Here is a 16,757-nt window from a genome sequence, read left to right on the forward strand (position 1 = left end):
TCAAAAGTCAAAATATGAGAAAACCTGAAGAAAATACAATCTTTATTTGTTATTTACATTACATACATTGCAATACTACAAGGTTTTCTACACATTCCACAGAGAAGTGCTCACAGTACTTACACTCAGGATGCCACACTTCCTTCCAAGGTGGGAGAAAAATGAAGGATGGGGGTGGGGGGCAATGAAGGGGGCAATCAAACAGTAATATTTGGCATCGATTTGAAACAAAAAGTGCATCATTTTGTAATATGTGTTTCTTGTAGACACACGTCAACACACTCTGCCCGGTTCAACTCAAATGATGAGCAGCGTTCATGTAAAAAGCACACACGATATCATTTGGAGTCGTCAATAGTGGCGCACTTAAGCGCCGATCGGTACGAATCAATACTATTTCCAGAAAGGACTATCGAGGCAACATTGAAATATGAATATGAATTATATGTCTAAGAATTTTTTTTTCGCTACTGGTTCCATAATACTGATAGAGAACACACCTTTTGATGAATTTTGGGTATTTTAAATAATATACAGTAGTTGTAAAATCTTGAGTGAATATTTGACAGGTTTCATTTCATAATATGACGTCTAATATTTAAATACTGAAAAAAAGATGCTGTATAAACCCCCAAGAGAAGAAATTCAGCATTGCCCATATTGTTTCTTTTTGTAGTTTTGATGAGAAGATAAGGCATCGTAATAATAATATTAATAATAATAATTATTATTATTTTATATTATATTATATATAATAACTATTATTATTATTATCATCATTATAATAATATTTATTATTATTATTATTATTACTACTATAATAATAATAATAATAATAACAACAACACAAAAAATGATCCTACATTTCTCAAATACTAGTCTGTATATTACAACAATAAAGCAAAAAAAAAAATCACTTACCATATAATTTATTTCTTATAGCAATACTTTTTTTTTTTAACTATTTCTGGCATTATTTTTTCACTGTGGCCCAAATGTTCATTTTTTTGCAGTTTATAATTTTCTCTTATGATGTGAATGAGTACACACAAAATCAATTCCAAACCACATTGTGCATTATTATTATTATTATTATTTTGCACTAGTCAACTTTGTTAATGGGATCTTCTGCTAGACAAAAACAACAAGCACAAATCTTAAGTGTTTCCTGATAAATGTCCACTACGCTAAGAATTACGGCGCAAATGACAGCCAAATATTTGCCCTCACCCCAAAATAATCAATATCATCAATTATTCAGCCAGCCAGTCAATGCTTTTCTGTACTAAGATACCACCAACGCTAACAGCTAACGCACTCGCGCATGAGCACAATAATGCAGCAGTTCTAATATCAAGTGTTTATTTTTTTCTAATGGAGAACTGGGATTGCTGCATAGCGGCATGTGTGCGCAGACCGTGGAATCGCTCCCACTCAGTGCCAATGTGATTGGGAGTGAATGTTTAGATGTGCCCCTGCTACTGACTGGCGACCAGTTTATATCGTCCGCCGCGTATTAAATAACTAACTGTACACATAAAATAATAATCCTTGGGCCATGTTAGATTGTGTCATGTTTGGCGGTCGAGTAAATTATGAGCAGAAATGCATATGACTAAATCATAGGATACTAGTACTAATTATAAAAAATATTGGAACTCCAAATGTAGTCAATTGGGCTTGCTTAGCGAAGAGCGAGGATGCAAATGAGTGAGGCAAGAGTGGAAAAATAAAAATAGTTGGCAGTTTTGTGTTACACATGCACGCACGCATCCATCCATCCACGATTCCATTTGAGTGTAACACAGTGTTGGCAAGACATCGCCTCCGTCTCAGGGTGGCGGCAGCAGATGGCGACATCAAATAAACAGGAAGCGTATTAGAAAAGGAAAGTACCTGGTGTAAGTCACGCCCCCCCCCTTTCGTCTTTGTAATTTTTGTCCAACGGGCGGGCGAGGTGATGGTGGGTCGCAGGGTAGGTGAAAGGGGGCGTGGCTAAAGGGTGATTAGGTCCACCAGGTTACCCTTGGGCGGCGTCATGCTATCGGGGAAGAAGTTCACCAGCGTGTCGAAGAGCTGCGTGCGCTGGGCGTATGTCTGGTCCACGTCCGAGAAACCTGAAGCGGATGTCACATTTAGCCAACACTTAATAATAATAATAATAATAATAACAATAATAATACATTTGATTTATAAGCGCCTTTCAGAACTCTCAAGGTCACTCGATAGCAACACGAGCCAGCGTTCACTCAAGCCGGAATAATTCGAATAGATAGAAAGTTAGCTAGCTAGCTAAAAGATAACTAATAACTAGATAGCTAATAGATAGCAAATAGCAAATAGAGTAGTAACTCATTGATGATGTGCAAAAATGTGTCCACTCCAGTGCCAGGGTTTTTGTCATTTTTTTACACAGATTGCAGGACCCACACAAGATTGAGTTTCAGGACGACGTAAATATTCAATTCAGTGTAAGAAATTAGAGACTCTCTTCTTTTATCAGAAAAAAAAAAAAACAGTTAACTGCTAAGTTATATGGGTCCGGAGTTATCTGAGCTTGAAATGGGGCGGCTGTGCAAAATACAATACATACACGTATTGATTGATATAGCGCTTTAACAAGAGCTGAAGCCGGACCAAAGTGCTAACATGGCCAAAAAGGCAAATGCTGCCCAAAAAAAATGGCGTCTTACCCAGAGGGATGAAGTCATTACTGGCCTTGAACAAAGCTGTAGGCAGGAGCTGGAACTACAGCGTAACATGAATAGCCAAGAAATTGTCATCGTACACAAGTGTCAATAAAGGTATATATATATATATGCGAAGAAGATAAATCAAGTACCTCTTTGGTCTCCTCGGGGTCTGTGTGGTCCACCGTAAGCGACAGGTCATCCTGCAGGTATTTGAGGGCGCTAAGTGGTTCTGATTGCGCTTTTTCTTCAAATCTGAACGCACAATAAGGACATCGATGGCGTCGTGGTTTGGGGAAATCGTCACAAGATGGCGGCGGTGGTCTCCCGAGGGGGAGCTACCTACCTGTATTTCCTGATGAGGTATCTACAGTGGCGCAGGAGGTACTCTTTGGACGGCCGACAGAGTTTCAGAGACCAGAAGTCATCCAGACGCATTTTGGGGGAGCAGGATTTGCCTGGATTGCCGCCAAACAGGTAATGCACCTGGGAACAAAGGCAAGGAAAAAAGACATTTTGTTTTTGCATATCAATAACCGAGTCTCCACTTAGAACAAAAATAATAATAATAATAATAATACATTTCATTTCCAAGCGCCTTTCAAAACACTCAAGGTCACTTTACAGTCACAGGATAAGTTTTTCTGTGGGTGAGCAGCGGCAGCCACACGTGCTAGCGTTCACTCAACCCGGAAGTTAATAGATATATAGCTAGCTAGCCAGCTAGTAGATAGCAACAGATAGCTAGCTATATAACCAGCCACCTACACTGTTGATAGCTCGATAGCTAATAGCTAGATCGCTAGTTAGCTAATATACTGAATGTCACCAAATTACATCAATAATAATAATAATAATAATAATAAAAATAATAATCGTTGTAGTCACAACTAACAAAAGGCAAATACTGCCTCAAGGATAGGGAAAACATTGCCTGAGGTCTGACCAGCGCTTCATAGGCACCCACGCATGAAAACCAAAAACCAGGAACAAATTCCGGTTTTCAATTCTCAAATAAATTTGGGAATGGCGGTAAATGAGTGAATAAAAACAAATCATGCCTACCTTGTGCATCTCGTCATAGACAAGTTGGTGAGCGAAGCGAGGACACGGCTCCTCCTCCTGCAAGACCTTGCTGGGGTTTTCCTTCACTGCCTGGTCATTTTTATACACACACGACCTGGGATAGCATTGACGTTAGCATAGCATCGTTTCCGCGCACACCTGAGGGGCTTCTGCTGTCCCTTACCAGTTGTTACGAGCGATGTCATAAATCCAGAAGGAGTTACGGACGTTCTCCTCGCGTTTGTCTTTGTCTTTGCTGAGGCCTGATAGGACGTGGATCTCGTTGAGTTCTGGGTCGATGGTGGCTCTCTGGGTAAAGCCCGTCATCGGTACTAGTGCGGCAGCAAAGAGACAATCATCAGTCAACAAAATATTACTTTGTTTCCCTTCAAAATAAGAGAGTGAAATGCCACATTAGCAGAATTAATATTAATAACGCTGAAAAAAAGACAATCAATGAAATGTATTAGTATTAAGACACCCTTTTTCTTAATCCATTTCCATAAATATTGCTATATATTAGCTGTCTAGCGAGCTGGATAGCTATTAGCTATATATTAGCTAGCTTTCTATCTTACTTCCGAGTTGAGTGAACGCAGGTGCGTGTGGCTGCCGCTGCTCACCCACAGAAAAACTTCCTGTCAATCCTGAGACTGTAATAAATAAACATAGTCTGTTTTGTCGAGTGACAAACATTTCCGACCTCCATTGCGACTATTTTCGAAACTTTAATTGTTGCTGAGAAGAAGAAACAAATATCTTCCACTCCCTGATCACCTAAATCAATTCTTACCCATCCCCGAGTCCTTCTTGGTGCCGTCAGATATGATCTCCACGTGGTCTCCATCCACATCGTAGCTAAAGAAATCGTTCAGGTAGGTTTTTGATCTTTGACCGCCAAACACGTACAGACATCGGTTTCTCTGAGAGCGAAAGAGGAAATTGTGATGAAGAGAAAAGCTCAACGGGCAGAACGCTCATTTTTTTTAGCGGCGGACTCACGGTGTGGAAGAGCATGCAGTGTCCGATTCGCGACTGGATGTCCTCGGGGCCGGCGTTGCACGAATCTTCCCGCAGGAGGCTCCACGTGGCCGCTTGGCAGTGGTAAGCGTACAGTCCGCTGAACTGCGGTTCGGACGTGCGGTTGTCCTCCACGCTGCCGTTGCACGTCAGGATACGACCGCCGAATGTGTAGATCATGTGCTTTTCAGAATCCATGCACATCTGACCCCCCAAAAAAAAATCAGGCTTGACTGTTAGTGTCCTTGAAAGTTTTGAAAGCCACTTATAAACGTACAGGTAACATCCGAATTATGACCGAGTTCCGTTCCGACCAAACGGTCGTAAGTCGAAATTCATTCAAAATGCTGAATAGACTCGGAGGCTAAATGACTCACAAACTCCCTCCTTTGGTGCAGTCACAAGGTCGATTGCTGTGCGAGTGTTAGATGCTGGCTGGCCAAAAATGTCGTACGCGTTGCCGGCCTGCTAGCGCGTTGCCGTGCCAGGTGTAGAATTCAAATTTTTAAATAATTTTTAATCTGGAGGTTGTAATAATAATAATAATACATTTCATTTATATGCGCCTTTCAAAACTCTCAAGGACACTTTAGAGTCACAGGATATTTTTTTTCTGCGGGTGAGTAGCGGCAGCCACAAGCTAAATGTTGAAATCAAACACGCAGACGGAGCATTCAGTCCGCGATTCAGATATTTTTAGGCCAGCAGAGAAGGCATCGCAGGCCCTAACTGTCCACCACTGCTACACTGTCCATCTGCAGGTGTTGCTAACATTCAAAGGCTCGTTGCTTCAACGTTGATGTTTCGTTAGCAGATCTAGCATCGTGTGTTAGCATTAGCTTTAAGCTAGTAAGTCATTCAGGGTCTAATTTAATTTTTGTTTGAAAATTAATAATAATATGAAGAAAAAAAAAATATAAAGAAAAACATACATGTGGTCGTAAGTCGAGCCGGTCGTGAGTCGGATGTTACCTGTATTATTATTATTCGCTTACCTGGTGATCGAACACAAGTTTGGGCCCTCCGTCGGCCGCCGTGTCTTCGCTGAGAAGCGCCCACGTGTTGACGTCGATGTCGTAGCGGTAGAAGTCACTCTTTAGTGACTTGCTGTTCCTCACGCTGGAGTCCAGGTAGCGACCCAGAGTGTAGATCTGCCGCCGTTGCGAGTCGATGCACATCTTATGGCAGGAACGGGCACTCGGGCCGTTCTGAACAAAACGTGGCAGTAGAAAATGTTGTCAAATTTTGTCCATTTGGCGGTAATTTCTAAGTAAATGACCTCTTTTTCCGTGTCCCGAGAGATGCAGACCCAATGGTTCTCCTGAACGCTGTAAGCCCAGAAATCGGCAAGGTCCTGCGTACCATCCCAGCCTCCGAACAAGTACACCGTCTCTGCGGGACACAAAGGACGCCATCTGTAATAATAACGTCACTCACGCGATGCAAAACTTTGCAAGATGAATTAAATTTACGGAATTTATGAAAAATCGATCAATTGATCTGAAGAGGGAATTTAACTGTTGTGGCTCGCTGGATAGCTATCTATCTTGCTAGCTAGCCAGTTATCTATTAGCAAGCTGGCTCGCTTTCTATCTATTTGAGTTATTCGGGTTGCGTGAACGCTGAATGCCGAGCTAGCTATCTATTTGCTATTATATATCTATTAGCTATCCGTTGTCTGTCTGTCTAGAATCTAGACTCTAGATGGTTATTTAGTTATCTATCTATTAGCTGTCTGGCTCGCTGGATAGCTATCTAGCTGACTAGCTATTAGCTCGTCCGATTTAGCACAAATAAAGCGTGGCAAAAGTTGTGCGGAGGAGGAAATGATTTGGAGACAATCGCCGGGTTCAAACAGAAGTAAAAAATACCGCTTGTGTGTGTGTGTTCTCACCGGTCTGAACGTCAATGACCATTTGATGTCCTCCCCTCATTCCGGGTCTGTTGTCGTCACCGTCGGCTGGCAGAGGACATTGATTCAGAGACAAAGCTTGGACACGATGTTTGTAAAAGTCTGTCTTTTTTATAATAGATGGCCTCCTCACTGTTCATGTCGTCTCTGTTGATTTCTTGGGCGCTTGTACCTTTGTTGCATTTGGGGATGATTTGACTCCACCTGGGCTTGTACTCCTGCTGGCTGATGTACTGGTTAAACAAACCGTCTACAGAGAGAGAAGTGGCATTAGCGAGCACAAGGGGAAAAAAACGAAGGGCTGGAAATCGGGTGAGCGGGGGAAGACCTCGGACGGCTTTGTCGATGAGATCCTCGCAGGCGTCGAAATCGCCTTGCAGCACCAGGCGGTCATGCAGGTGGGTGAGCATGGGATGTTCCAGCGCGATGCGAGTCTTTTTCTGCAGAGACTCAAAGGCCTCCGTGTAGTTGTGCTGGCGGAAGTGTTTGAGGCAGAGGCGGATTGCTTCCTGTTCTCTGTACTGCAAAGGATTTTTTTTAAAAAAAAGGATACATGACGCTCAACAGCCACACCCCAACAATTGTTTATTGTGCAGCGAATTTGAATGGGTGAAGTACTTGATTTGAATTAAAATGTAAATTGGTGTACGTGACGAGTAGGTACAGACATTCAAACGATCGATGAAAATTTCTGACAATCATGTAAATGGCTGTCAGTCACAAATTCTTTTTCAATGATTGTGATGAAGCAAATGAGGGAGAACAATTTAGACGTAGTAACTGTGAAAGGGCAGCAGAGGGCGCTGGAGATACAGGCTGAGTATATTTTTTTGGGCCTAAAGTAGAGCAAGAAAAACGTTTTAGGTTTTAAAATAATAATAATAATAATAGTAATAATAATAATGTTGTTGTTAAATAATAAGTGTTAAATAAAAAATAAATAAATTCTTCATTTTCAGGTCAGTAAAGAACCTTTTGGGGACTTTAAACATTTTTAACATAAAGCAATAATAATAATAATAATAATAATAATAATAATAATAATAATAACTAAATTAATTCCCCATTTTCAGGCAAGTAAAAAAATGGGGGGCTTAAAACATTTTTTAAAGATCTAAACACATAATAATAATAATAATAATAATAAAACTATTAATACTATAAATAATAAAATAATGTTAAGGAAAAATATTTAAAAATTAAATTAATTCCCCATTTTCGAGTGAATAAAGAAAGTTTTGCGGAGTTAAAAAAAATGTATAAAAACAATATATATATATATATATATATATATATATATATATATATTTTACATTATTATATATGTATATATTACATACACATATATAGATTTTTTTTGTAAGTCCCCAAACTTTTCTTTACTCAGCTAAAAATGGGGAATTAATTTACTTTTTAATTATTAGTTATTAATTATTAAGCCCACATCTTACCTTGCTGTACCAGTTCAGGCAGGGTTGCACAACATCCGGATCCTCGATCCCATGCAGCTCAATGTACCAGATACTGAAGTTAAAACTCGGACCCCACGACATCAGAGGCACTGAACGGGGGCAGAGTGGAGGGGAAAAACCTCAGGTGAGACATCGGGTGAAAATGAAGATTTGCATCCAGGTGAATTTGGTCCTCACCTATTTTGACAAATCTACAGGGAAACATCTGCTCGTCGATCTTGTGCTTTAAGGTGAATGTTTCCTTGTTGTAGTCGTTTTTAAGGCCACTGGTAGAGGGGAAGAAAAAAAGAGGCCACCCGTTCACTACTTGAACTCTTGGACGTGCCAAGTTCTCGCACGTGCTGGGAAAATCAGTTACATGACAGATATTTGCTTTTTTTTCTTCATTTGAGATGCATGCATGGGTTTTGAATTACAAGCGTGGCATAAAATGTTCCCTTTCTGCATCAATAAATAACATTTGCGTATGGCCGCTATTCGGAAGCTTCACCTGGACAAAAGCTCAGTCATGTTTTCTTCGCTCATGCCACCGAACACCTTGAACTTCTTCAGGTTGCAGACGTGCGTTTTCTCGTATTTCCCGAAGGTGATGCTCTGAACAATCGCCGGCCTCTCCAGTTTCAAGATTAAAAACTGCAAGACGCAGAGACGGCATCTTAAATTCAATCTGTTGTATTTTAACACAGATTTCAGGAGGTAAATCGGAGACACGGTGAGAATATATTCTGACAGTTCAATTACAATAAAAAAGGGCACAAGACAAATTTGTTGTAGGACAACCGTTAAAAAAAAAGAACATGTTGCATCATTATTATTACCTGCGGTGGGTAGTTGCTCTCAGAAGACCACCTCGACGACTGATCATTAGGTTTGTCCACCAAAATATTCCTAAATAAATAAAAATCACAGGTTAATAACTCTCAAGCAGTGTTAATATGGAGACATGTTCCTTGTGTATTTTAATAAATGATACTTTGTTTTTTAATATGATTACTATGTTGTTGTTTGCATGTTTAAACCAGTCACTCCTGTATTCAGGAAGCAATAAGATGGCATCAATAATGCATTTCTAACGTTGTAACATTAAAGTAAACACTTTAGTATTCTCGACGAGTCCAAGTAAACGCGACAAGTTGTTTTATTGCTATCAAATATTTCTGTCATGCATTATGCTTGGCAATGAATGTCCCTTTCTTGTGTTGTCAATTAAACTGCGATTGATATTTATTAAAAATTTTGCCAAAGAGAAAAAGGGTACGATACAAAACGCGGATTTAATGCAAGTAATATAGGAGTCAAGCCGAATATTTGGCTAGACAGTGTCACAGACTGAATACTTAAGTCTCCGAGAACCAACTAAAAATATCTCAGGGATCTTTTGGAACGAGTGCCTGCCATAAATCATTCTAAAAATGTCGATAGCATCGTTAGCCGAAGCTAACTAGCCTGTATTTACGACGAGGAGCTAGGCCAGTTAGCTCGCTAGCTCGGTGCTTGCAGGATAACACGGGGGACTTAAATGCACAGAGCAAGCAGACGAATGTGAAAATTACTCACTCTGGTAAATACGCAGAGGAGTACGAGCTCCATTTAAAAACGCTGAACGTGAGAACTCTGCTCTCTGGAACGACAGCCATCTTGTTTCAGGAAGAGGAAAAAAACAAGCCGGGATGGGGGGCGTGGGGGACCGAAGGAAGAGTTGCACTAGCCCTAAAAGACACACGGCATATTTTTATATCGATTCACACAATATGCATTGATTAATCAGATTATATTTAATGCATTAGAATTATTTAGCATCCCTTAAAACAACCAACTCAAGAACAACAGATTCATTTACTTCATAATCAAATCGTTTTATTATACACTCGGTAGGACGTTAGCTTGACATATGGACACTCACAATAAATATGCTCATTTAATAAGTGTACATTGGCACTAAGTGTAAATTTATGGAACGTGATAGGGCTTTAAACAAAAAAACGCACGGCATACATTCACATGACGAGCTTAGTTGCCCCGACAAAGATGGCGGCGACGGCACGCGCCACCTACGTCAAGAGGCGTAAAAAAGGCGACGCACACGAGCGACGTGACGCAAGCTGAATTTTCTCTTTTTTTCTAAGTTGAATTTTCTCTAAAATTTTTCTTTTTGTCAGACGAGTAAGTAAGTATTGTAAATAAATGTACTGTCAATGTGGTATGTTCCCCCTAACCATACATGTAAGCTATTTTGAACTAAAAAAAACGACAGCACTTTTGGAAAACAACTTTCAGAATGATCTCAGGCCTTTCTTGTAACATGTAGTCGGTGGATAAAAACACTGCAGATGCATCACCGGATGACTAATATCTCTATTCCCGTTAAATAGCTCTCCTCGACATCATCTTATTGTACTCTGAGGCAGGACTCATCTCCCCGCAATGCTCCAATCTCCCACCCCTGCACCAGTTCTTCTGCCAAGGCCTCGTGAACATTAAATAAAGCACCACTTTGATCTAGTTTATCTTGCAACTTCTTAAAAACATTGTAAGCTATTGGGAAAATTGATTCTCAATATAGGGGTTATTGATAGTTCTAAAATAACATATTTCAAAATCAAAGACAAAGTGAAAGTCGGCTTTATTGTCAAATATGCTAATATGCATGACATACAGCACAGATGAAATGACTGTCCTCTCGGACCCAGCATGCGAGGCACTTATAATGACTTTAACAAACCTAATGAACATGAAAACGCCAATTTACCGGGAGAGGCAAATTTCCGATTCATCGATGATTTAAAATATCGGGATGTATGGCATATAGCCAAAACAGCAGTCTTCTTCAGAGTACCGGCTGCATGTTACTCATGCATCCGTAATAAATACAGAATGTCACATTTTTGCATGCGAATGATCAGTGGATTATTATTTTTTAAACTATTACAAGAAATCAAGCTGTGAGGCAGATGCGGTGACAGCATCATTCCTTTTTTTGCCGAGCAGGAGAGGTTATATATGGCGGCCGAAGGAGGAGATTTATGCCACAGATGTGAATCAATGTACCGTTTGAAGGGAATCACGTGAGTGAAAATTGTACCAAATGAGTCAAACCAGGATTTATTGAGTAGAAATAATAATAATATTAAACGGCATTTTTTTCTAATTCTTTGTTCATAGGATTCATCAGTACGTTTAAAAGCAAATGTGAACAATAGATACTGGCCAGATTTCTAGCTAGCTATCTATTAGCTATATACCAATATAGCTGACTGGCTAGCTATCTACCTAGCTAGTTATTAGCTATATGTTGGCTAGCTGGTTGGCTTTCTATGTATTATAATAATAATACTTTTAATTTATAAGCGCCTTTCAAAACTTTCAAGGTCACTTTACAGTCACAGGATAAGTTTTCTGTGGGTGAGCAGCGGCAGCCACATGCACCAGCGCTCACTCAACCCGTAAGTAAATAGATAGAAAGCTAGCTAACCAGCTAGTTCAGTTACTTCCAGGTTGAGTGAACGCTGGCGCGTGTGGCTGCCGCTGCTCACCCACAGAAAAACATATCCTGTGACTGTAAAGTGACCTTGAGAGTTTTGAAAGGCGCTTATAAATGAAATGTATTATTATTATTATTATTATATAGGAGCATACTATTATAACTTTTCTTCAAGAATTATAACTTGATATTTTGTCCATGTTGGATTTAGCAGTCTCAATGTGAATGATTATAATAGTATAGGTCATGATGAAATATTTAGATATCATAATTATGCATCAATAGTAGATTTTTCTTCCGGCGGCATTAAAACCACCATGTTTTCTTTGCTTGTCGAGAATCAGATCAATCCACTCATCATTATCATCATCAATGTCGACGTCACCACAAACATCGTCATATATTTGCAATGGCTGCTGATGACATCATCACACGATCGTCATCATATTTCTGGTAAAAGCCCCCCCCCCACCCACCCCCTCCACGGCCCAGGTGCAGTCAGAGTTTCTTATTTTTCCCTTTTTTTTTAATACCCCCGTGTTCTCGAGAAACCATCACGTGGGAGGTCCCTTTAAGTTGCCGTTGACGGAGGCCCGAGCGTGTCACATGGACATGATATCATGACCGGGCAGGAACACGGCGAGCGAGGCAACGAGGCCACTTCTTCTTGGGCTCCGAACAGGGAATTAAACATAATTAAAAAATAACAAAAGAAGAAATAACGCGCGAGGTGTCGTTTCACAACAGAAGGGAAACGCGGATCCGGAATGCTGGACTCGAACTTGTCGATTATACAATCCACCTGCCAGCAGCTGTGACGCGCTTTTAAAAACAAATTGACGAAGGAAAGAAACATCGCAGTTTCGGGAGCAGCGCCTTTTTGGACTGTGAGGCAAGTTATTTCTCTTCGCTGATGTGCGCCAAGCGGCTGCGTGTGCGTTTGTCTCTCATGTGCGTTCGGGTACATGTTGTCAGTGGGTTTTTATGTATTTATTTTTGTACTTGGTTGTGCGTAAACGCGTTAGGAAGTCGTTCTTCCCACGCACGGGGGCGGGGGGGATATTACGTGTTCGTCTCTATCGGTCGCTAACAGTGTCCGCATTCCAGGTGCTGTTGCGCACATCGAAATGGAAGTAAACAAATGGGAAAAGGAGGGTAGGGGCGTGGGGGATAGTTAGAGCGGGGGTTGGTTGATAATCAAGCGTGACCACAGAATATCCACCAAACATCCACGAGCTTCAATTGCCAAGAACAACTTGTCTGGGGTGGTGCTGTGTGTATGAGAAAGAGAGAGAGAGAGAGAAACACTTAAAAAAGAAAAAAAAAACAATGTTGGTGGATGTAAAGATGGATGAATGTGTGGACACACACTGACTGAGTTCATTTAGACTTTTATGAGCATCCATCCAGCTACTCAACCAGCTGCCCATCCATCCACCTACTTAGCAAGCTACCCAATTACCCATCCATCCACCTACTTAGCTAACTACCTAGTTACCTACCTACCGACCCATCCATCTCTCTAGCTAGCTATTTAGCCACCCAGCAACTAGCTACCTACCTACCTACCTACCTACCTACCTACCTACCTACCTACAGTACCTACCAAGTGTACCTACCTACTTACCTACAGTACCTACCTACCTACACAGCAACTAACTACATACCTACCTACCTAAAGTACCTACCAACAGTACCTACCTACCTAGCAACTAACTACCTACGTACCTACCCACAGTACCTACCTACCTAGCAACTAGCTAGCGACTTACCTACCACCCTACAGTACCTACCCACATACCTACCTCTCTACCTACCTAACTATAAGACTACAACACAGATGTCAAAGTCAAGTCCCGAGGGCCAAATCTGGCCCGTCACATCATTTTATTCGGTCCGCAAAAGCATATCAAACATGTCTCGTGCCATGATGCTACCTAAAGTCTGAACCAAAAGTTCAAATTGTCTTAAAAATGGAAGGCTTTTATTGTAATTTTGACAATCTGACTGTAAAAAAATATATATTTATTATTATTTTTTTGGATTGATCTGGTGCTCTTGGGCTCGCATCCAGAAAAGCAGCCATGATGTTTGTTTCATTTGCGTCTACAAACCATTTCGACATGAACACAATGATTCAAACATGAGGATCAAGTCGAACTCTTACTATTTTATGCTAACAGCCTCCTTGCCTCTTCGTAGAAACTCACTACTTTATGTTATTACATTGTTTCATAGTCAGTAAAAAATAACATTTGAATGGCCCAATTGTGTTTGATGATTCCTCCCTGTAAAACAAAGTTACAAAATGTGCCCAAACAAGTCCGAGTATTGGCGGCCGTGGGCTTTTTTTGCATGACAATGTAACGTGCAATAATCCCGTGGCATTAAAGCCACGCTAATCCTCCGTATTCGCCTTCCATGACGGGGCACATCTGTTCTCGTCATGAAGCAAATTTATATCAAATCTAAAATGGATCTGATACTGATACCCACACCGAAGATGAACGTTTTGACCGTCTGATTAGTACCCATCATGATAATATTTAACCTGATACACTATCCAATGTAGCAACCACTGTCCCCAAATGGGTTAAATACACTTTTTCGGCACCATTTGCCTTGTTTTTGACCTATTTGTCAAAGGCGGGATAATGTTTTGAGATTTCTACTACAATCACAAATATGGACACCGGTCAGCATAGCCTCCCATCCTTGTATAAAATACTAATGCTTAGGCTCTTGTATTATATATGGTCAGGTAAAATACTCGCCTTGTTTAAACACACGGATCAGTTTCATTCGGTTCTAAATGAGTCTGTCGATTTCTTCTCCAAATCACTACGCCAAGATTCGAGATTTTTCCTCCCATCCCACGTACTTATTTGTAGCCCATTATTCTTTTTTTTTTCTAGTGGATTACTGCTAATGAATTGAAGCAACCATAACAGCAGTATTTGATTCCCTTCAATTTTGATGTCTCTCGATGTGAGCGTGGCTTAAACAGCCGGCTGTGAAAGTAGCATTTCCGCTGGGTTTATGTGGTCAAAATTAGCACCTCCCATGTGACTGGAAGAGCGTGTGCGTGCATGTGAATACAACGCGAGGCCGGGGTGTCTTCGTGTTTACATGACAGTCGACCGGGCAGGGGAAGTGACGCAGGGAGGCAGTCTTAAAAAGGAAGGCGACGGTGGTGGTGGTAGGGCCTGCTTCCGTAGAGGAGTGAGAGACAGGACAGGAAAGTGGCAAGAACAACGGCGCAAAAGAGAACAATATCGCTGACCGTTTGTTTTTATTATGACGGTCAAATGCGCAAACAAGCCAATGAGTCACTGACCGCGATTTGATTTTGAAATGTGTTTACCTTTGTGTTTGTTCAGAGTCTGGCCTGTTCTAATTCAGAGCCAAATTTCCCCGGTTCGTTATTCACATTCACGGTGACCTCATCATCTCTTTTGGCTGACGTCCCTGCAGAACTTGAGTCTTCTTGCACTTTCTTGGCTGTGAAACGTTCATAAACACATCCGAGAACTTGACGCTTCACAAATAATTCCCTGACAAATGGTGGTCACTCTTGGAATAGGCATGATGCGTAAATGCTAAATATAAAGTCCATAAACTACAATATGGTTGTCTGCATAAAATGGAACCCCACCTAGGAGTACCAGACAGTCATTCAATTCAATTCTGCTATAAACAAACATAATCGGTCTTGCTCGATTTGAGCCACATGCTGGTGCCCGAAACCGAAAACTTGGACCAGGTTTTGTCCAGAGTTGTCAACATGACCTGTGATTGACACCTTGCATGACAGTAAGCCCATCGTGTGTCTTGTTTGTTTCTTTGTAATAATGAATGATGTGTCTAAAGAGGAAGTGGTGTCACGATTATCCACTGCCCCCCCCCACCCACCCCCATGTGAGCCCTAAAAGTGGGCGGCACCGTACACTGGAGTTATTTCCATTGATATTTTGCAAGAAATGATAACGTTTTACAGTATAGTATTTCACTTTTCAGAGGCTTTGTAGTATGTCTCCTGTGAGGTGTTTTGGATACATTCTACCCGGAATGAGCCTTCTCTCAAGAGGCGGATCCAATTCTCGCACAGCCCGCAGGATGAACGGTGACTCTGCAGGCGGACTGGCCCGGTTCCAAGCTGTGCAATGTACAACAACGGAGGCGAGTTACTGTGACTAACAGAAACAGTAAACTACTGCCTGCCCAACCCATCAGGTGTAAAATGAAACAAGAGAGTAAATATTTTGTGGTCTGCGGGCGAATTGGACCATTACTGACTCAATAGTTCCTACGCTCATGACACAGTAAGATCCAGAGTCACTTTAAAAATGGAACCCTATCACGCAGTGGTGGCATCTATTACTCACATGGGTACTATGTCCCCCTCTTCCCCGGTATCACGTCGAAGCCAAAAGGTATGCAGAGCTACACCTTGGTTTGACCAGATGCACACAACAGTCAGCGCGAAGCTCTGCAAATGCACCATTCTTGGATTGTCGAGTTTATGTGAAGCGGGAAGTGCGGATGTTAAGGGTTGCGGCGGTGATGCCCCGTGGTCGGAGGAGCGGGTGGTGGTGGGGGGGATAATATTAGAGCAGGGACAGATTGCTTCAGCGCCGCTAAGTAGGCCAAAGGCACAGGGGAGTGTCACATGAACTGACGGTCCTATGTTAGCTATTCTCCAGTGTCGTGTTCAGCTCGAGATGGGAGAAGCGATGGAAAGATCGAGAGAACGCCAGAGAAGGAAGAGAAATTCAGAGAAGGAGAGAAGACCTCGTATGCGTCATGTTTCCCATGCCATCTGGAGTCTGTACATGACACTCAAAACCACTCGTCGACAACGGGAAGTGTTTCTTTTCCTTGGCCCGCAGACTCCGGCGACCTTTTTCCTTAAGTGCGTTAATTGGTGCAGAAGGTCAACAAAGTGGAGGGGAGGCTACAGTAGGGTTTGTCAGAGGGCAGAGAGAGTCCAAACTCCATGATGGGAAGGGGGATGATTTTTTATAAAGGAGCCACTCTGCCAATGATCACATGATACATAAACAAAATCGTTGGTACGGCTCATAGTGATTGATTGACGGACCGCCCTGAATGGTCAG

At 41.5% G+C, this 16,757-nt stretch overlaps 1 protein-coding gene across 1 annotated transcript in view; it reads right to left on the bottom strand.

Annotated features, from left to right (window-relative positions):
- Positions 1-25: 25 nt before the first annotated feature.
- Positions 26-16,757, bottom strand: part of mkln1 (muskelin 1, intracellular mediator containing kelch motifs) — an 86,402-nt gene continuing 69,670 nt past the window's right edge. Inside the window, exons 3-20 of the mRNA XM_088988634.1 lie at positions 9,717-9,869; positions 8,978-9,047; positions 8,650-8,792; positions 8,337-8,425; positions 8,139-8,248; positions 7,016-7,208; positions 6,821-6,937; positions 6,670-6,735; positions 6,055-6,167; positions 5,771-5,983; positions 4,758-4,979; positions 4,549-4,678; positions 3,940-4,087; positions 3,756-3,870; positions 3,037-3,176; positions 2,843-2,945; positions 2,694-2,748; positions 26-2,117 (exon numbers count right to left, since the gene is read on the bottom strand). Coding sequence (XP_088844760.1) covers positions 1,996-2,117; positions 2,694-2,748; positions 2,843-2,945; positions 3,037-3,176; positions 3,756-3,870; positions 3,940-4,087; positions 4,549-4,678; positions 4,758-4,979; positions 5,771-5,983; positions 6,055-6,167; positions 6,670-6,735; positions 6,821-6,937; positions 7,016-7,208; positions 8,139-8,248; positions 8,337-8,425; positions 8,650-8,792; positions 8,978-9,047; positions 9,717-9,796 — 2,229 coding nt within the window. The 5' untranslated portion in view covers positions 9,797-9,869 and the 3' untranslated portion in view covers positions 26-1,995. The remainder of the gene's footprint in view (positions 2,118-2,693; positions 2,749-2,842; positions 2,946-3,036; positions 3,177-3,755; positions 3,871-3,939; positions 4,088-4,548; positions 4,679-4,757; positions 4,980-5,770; positions 5,984-6,054; positions 6,168-6,669; positions 6,736-6,820; positions 6,938-7,015; positions 7,209-8,138; positions 8,249-8,336; positions 8,426-8,649; positions 8,793-8,977; positions 9,048-9,716; positions 9,870-16,757) is intronic.

The sequence above is a fragment of the Hippocampus bargibanti genome, linkage group LG22, assembly GCF_051943395.1.
Source record: "Hippocampus bargibanti isolate YZ-2025 linkage group LG22, ASM5194339v1, whole genome shotgun sequence".
Classification (NCBI taxonomy): Eukaryota; Metazoa; Chordata; class Actinopteri; order Syngnathiformes; family Syngnathidae; genus Hippocampus; species Hippocampus bargibanti.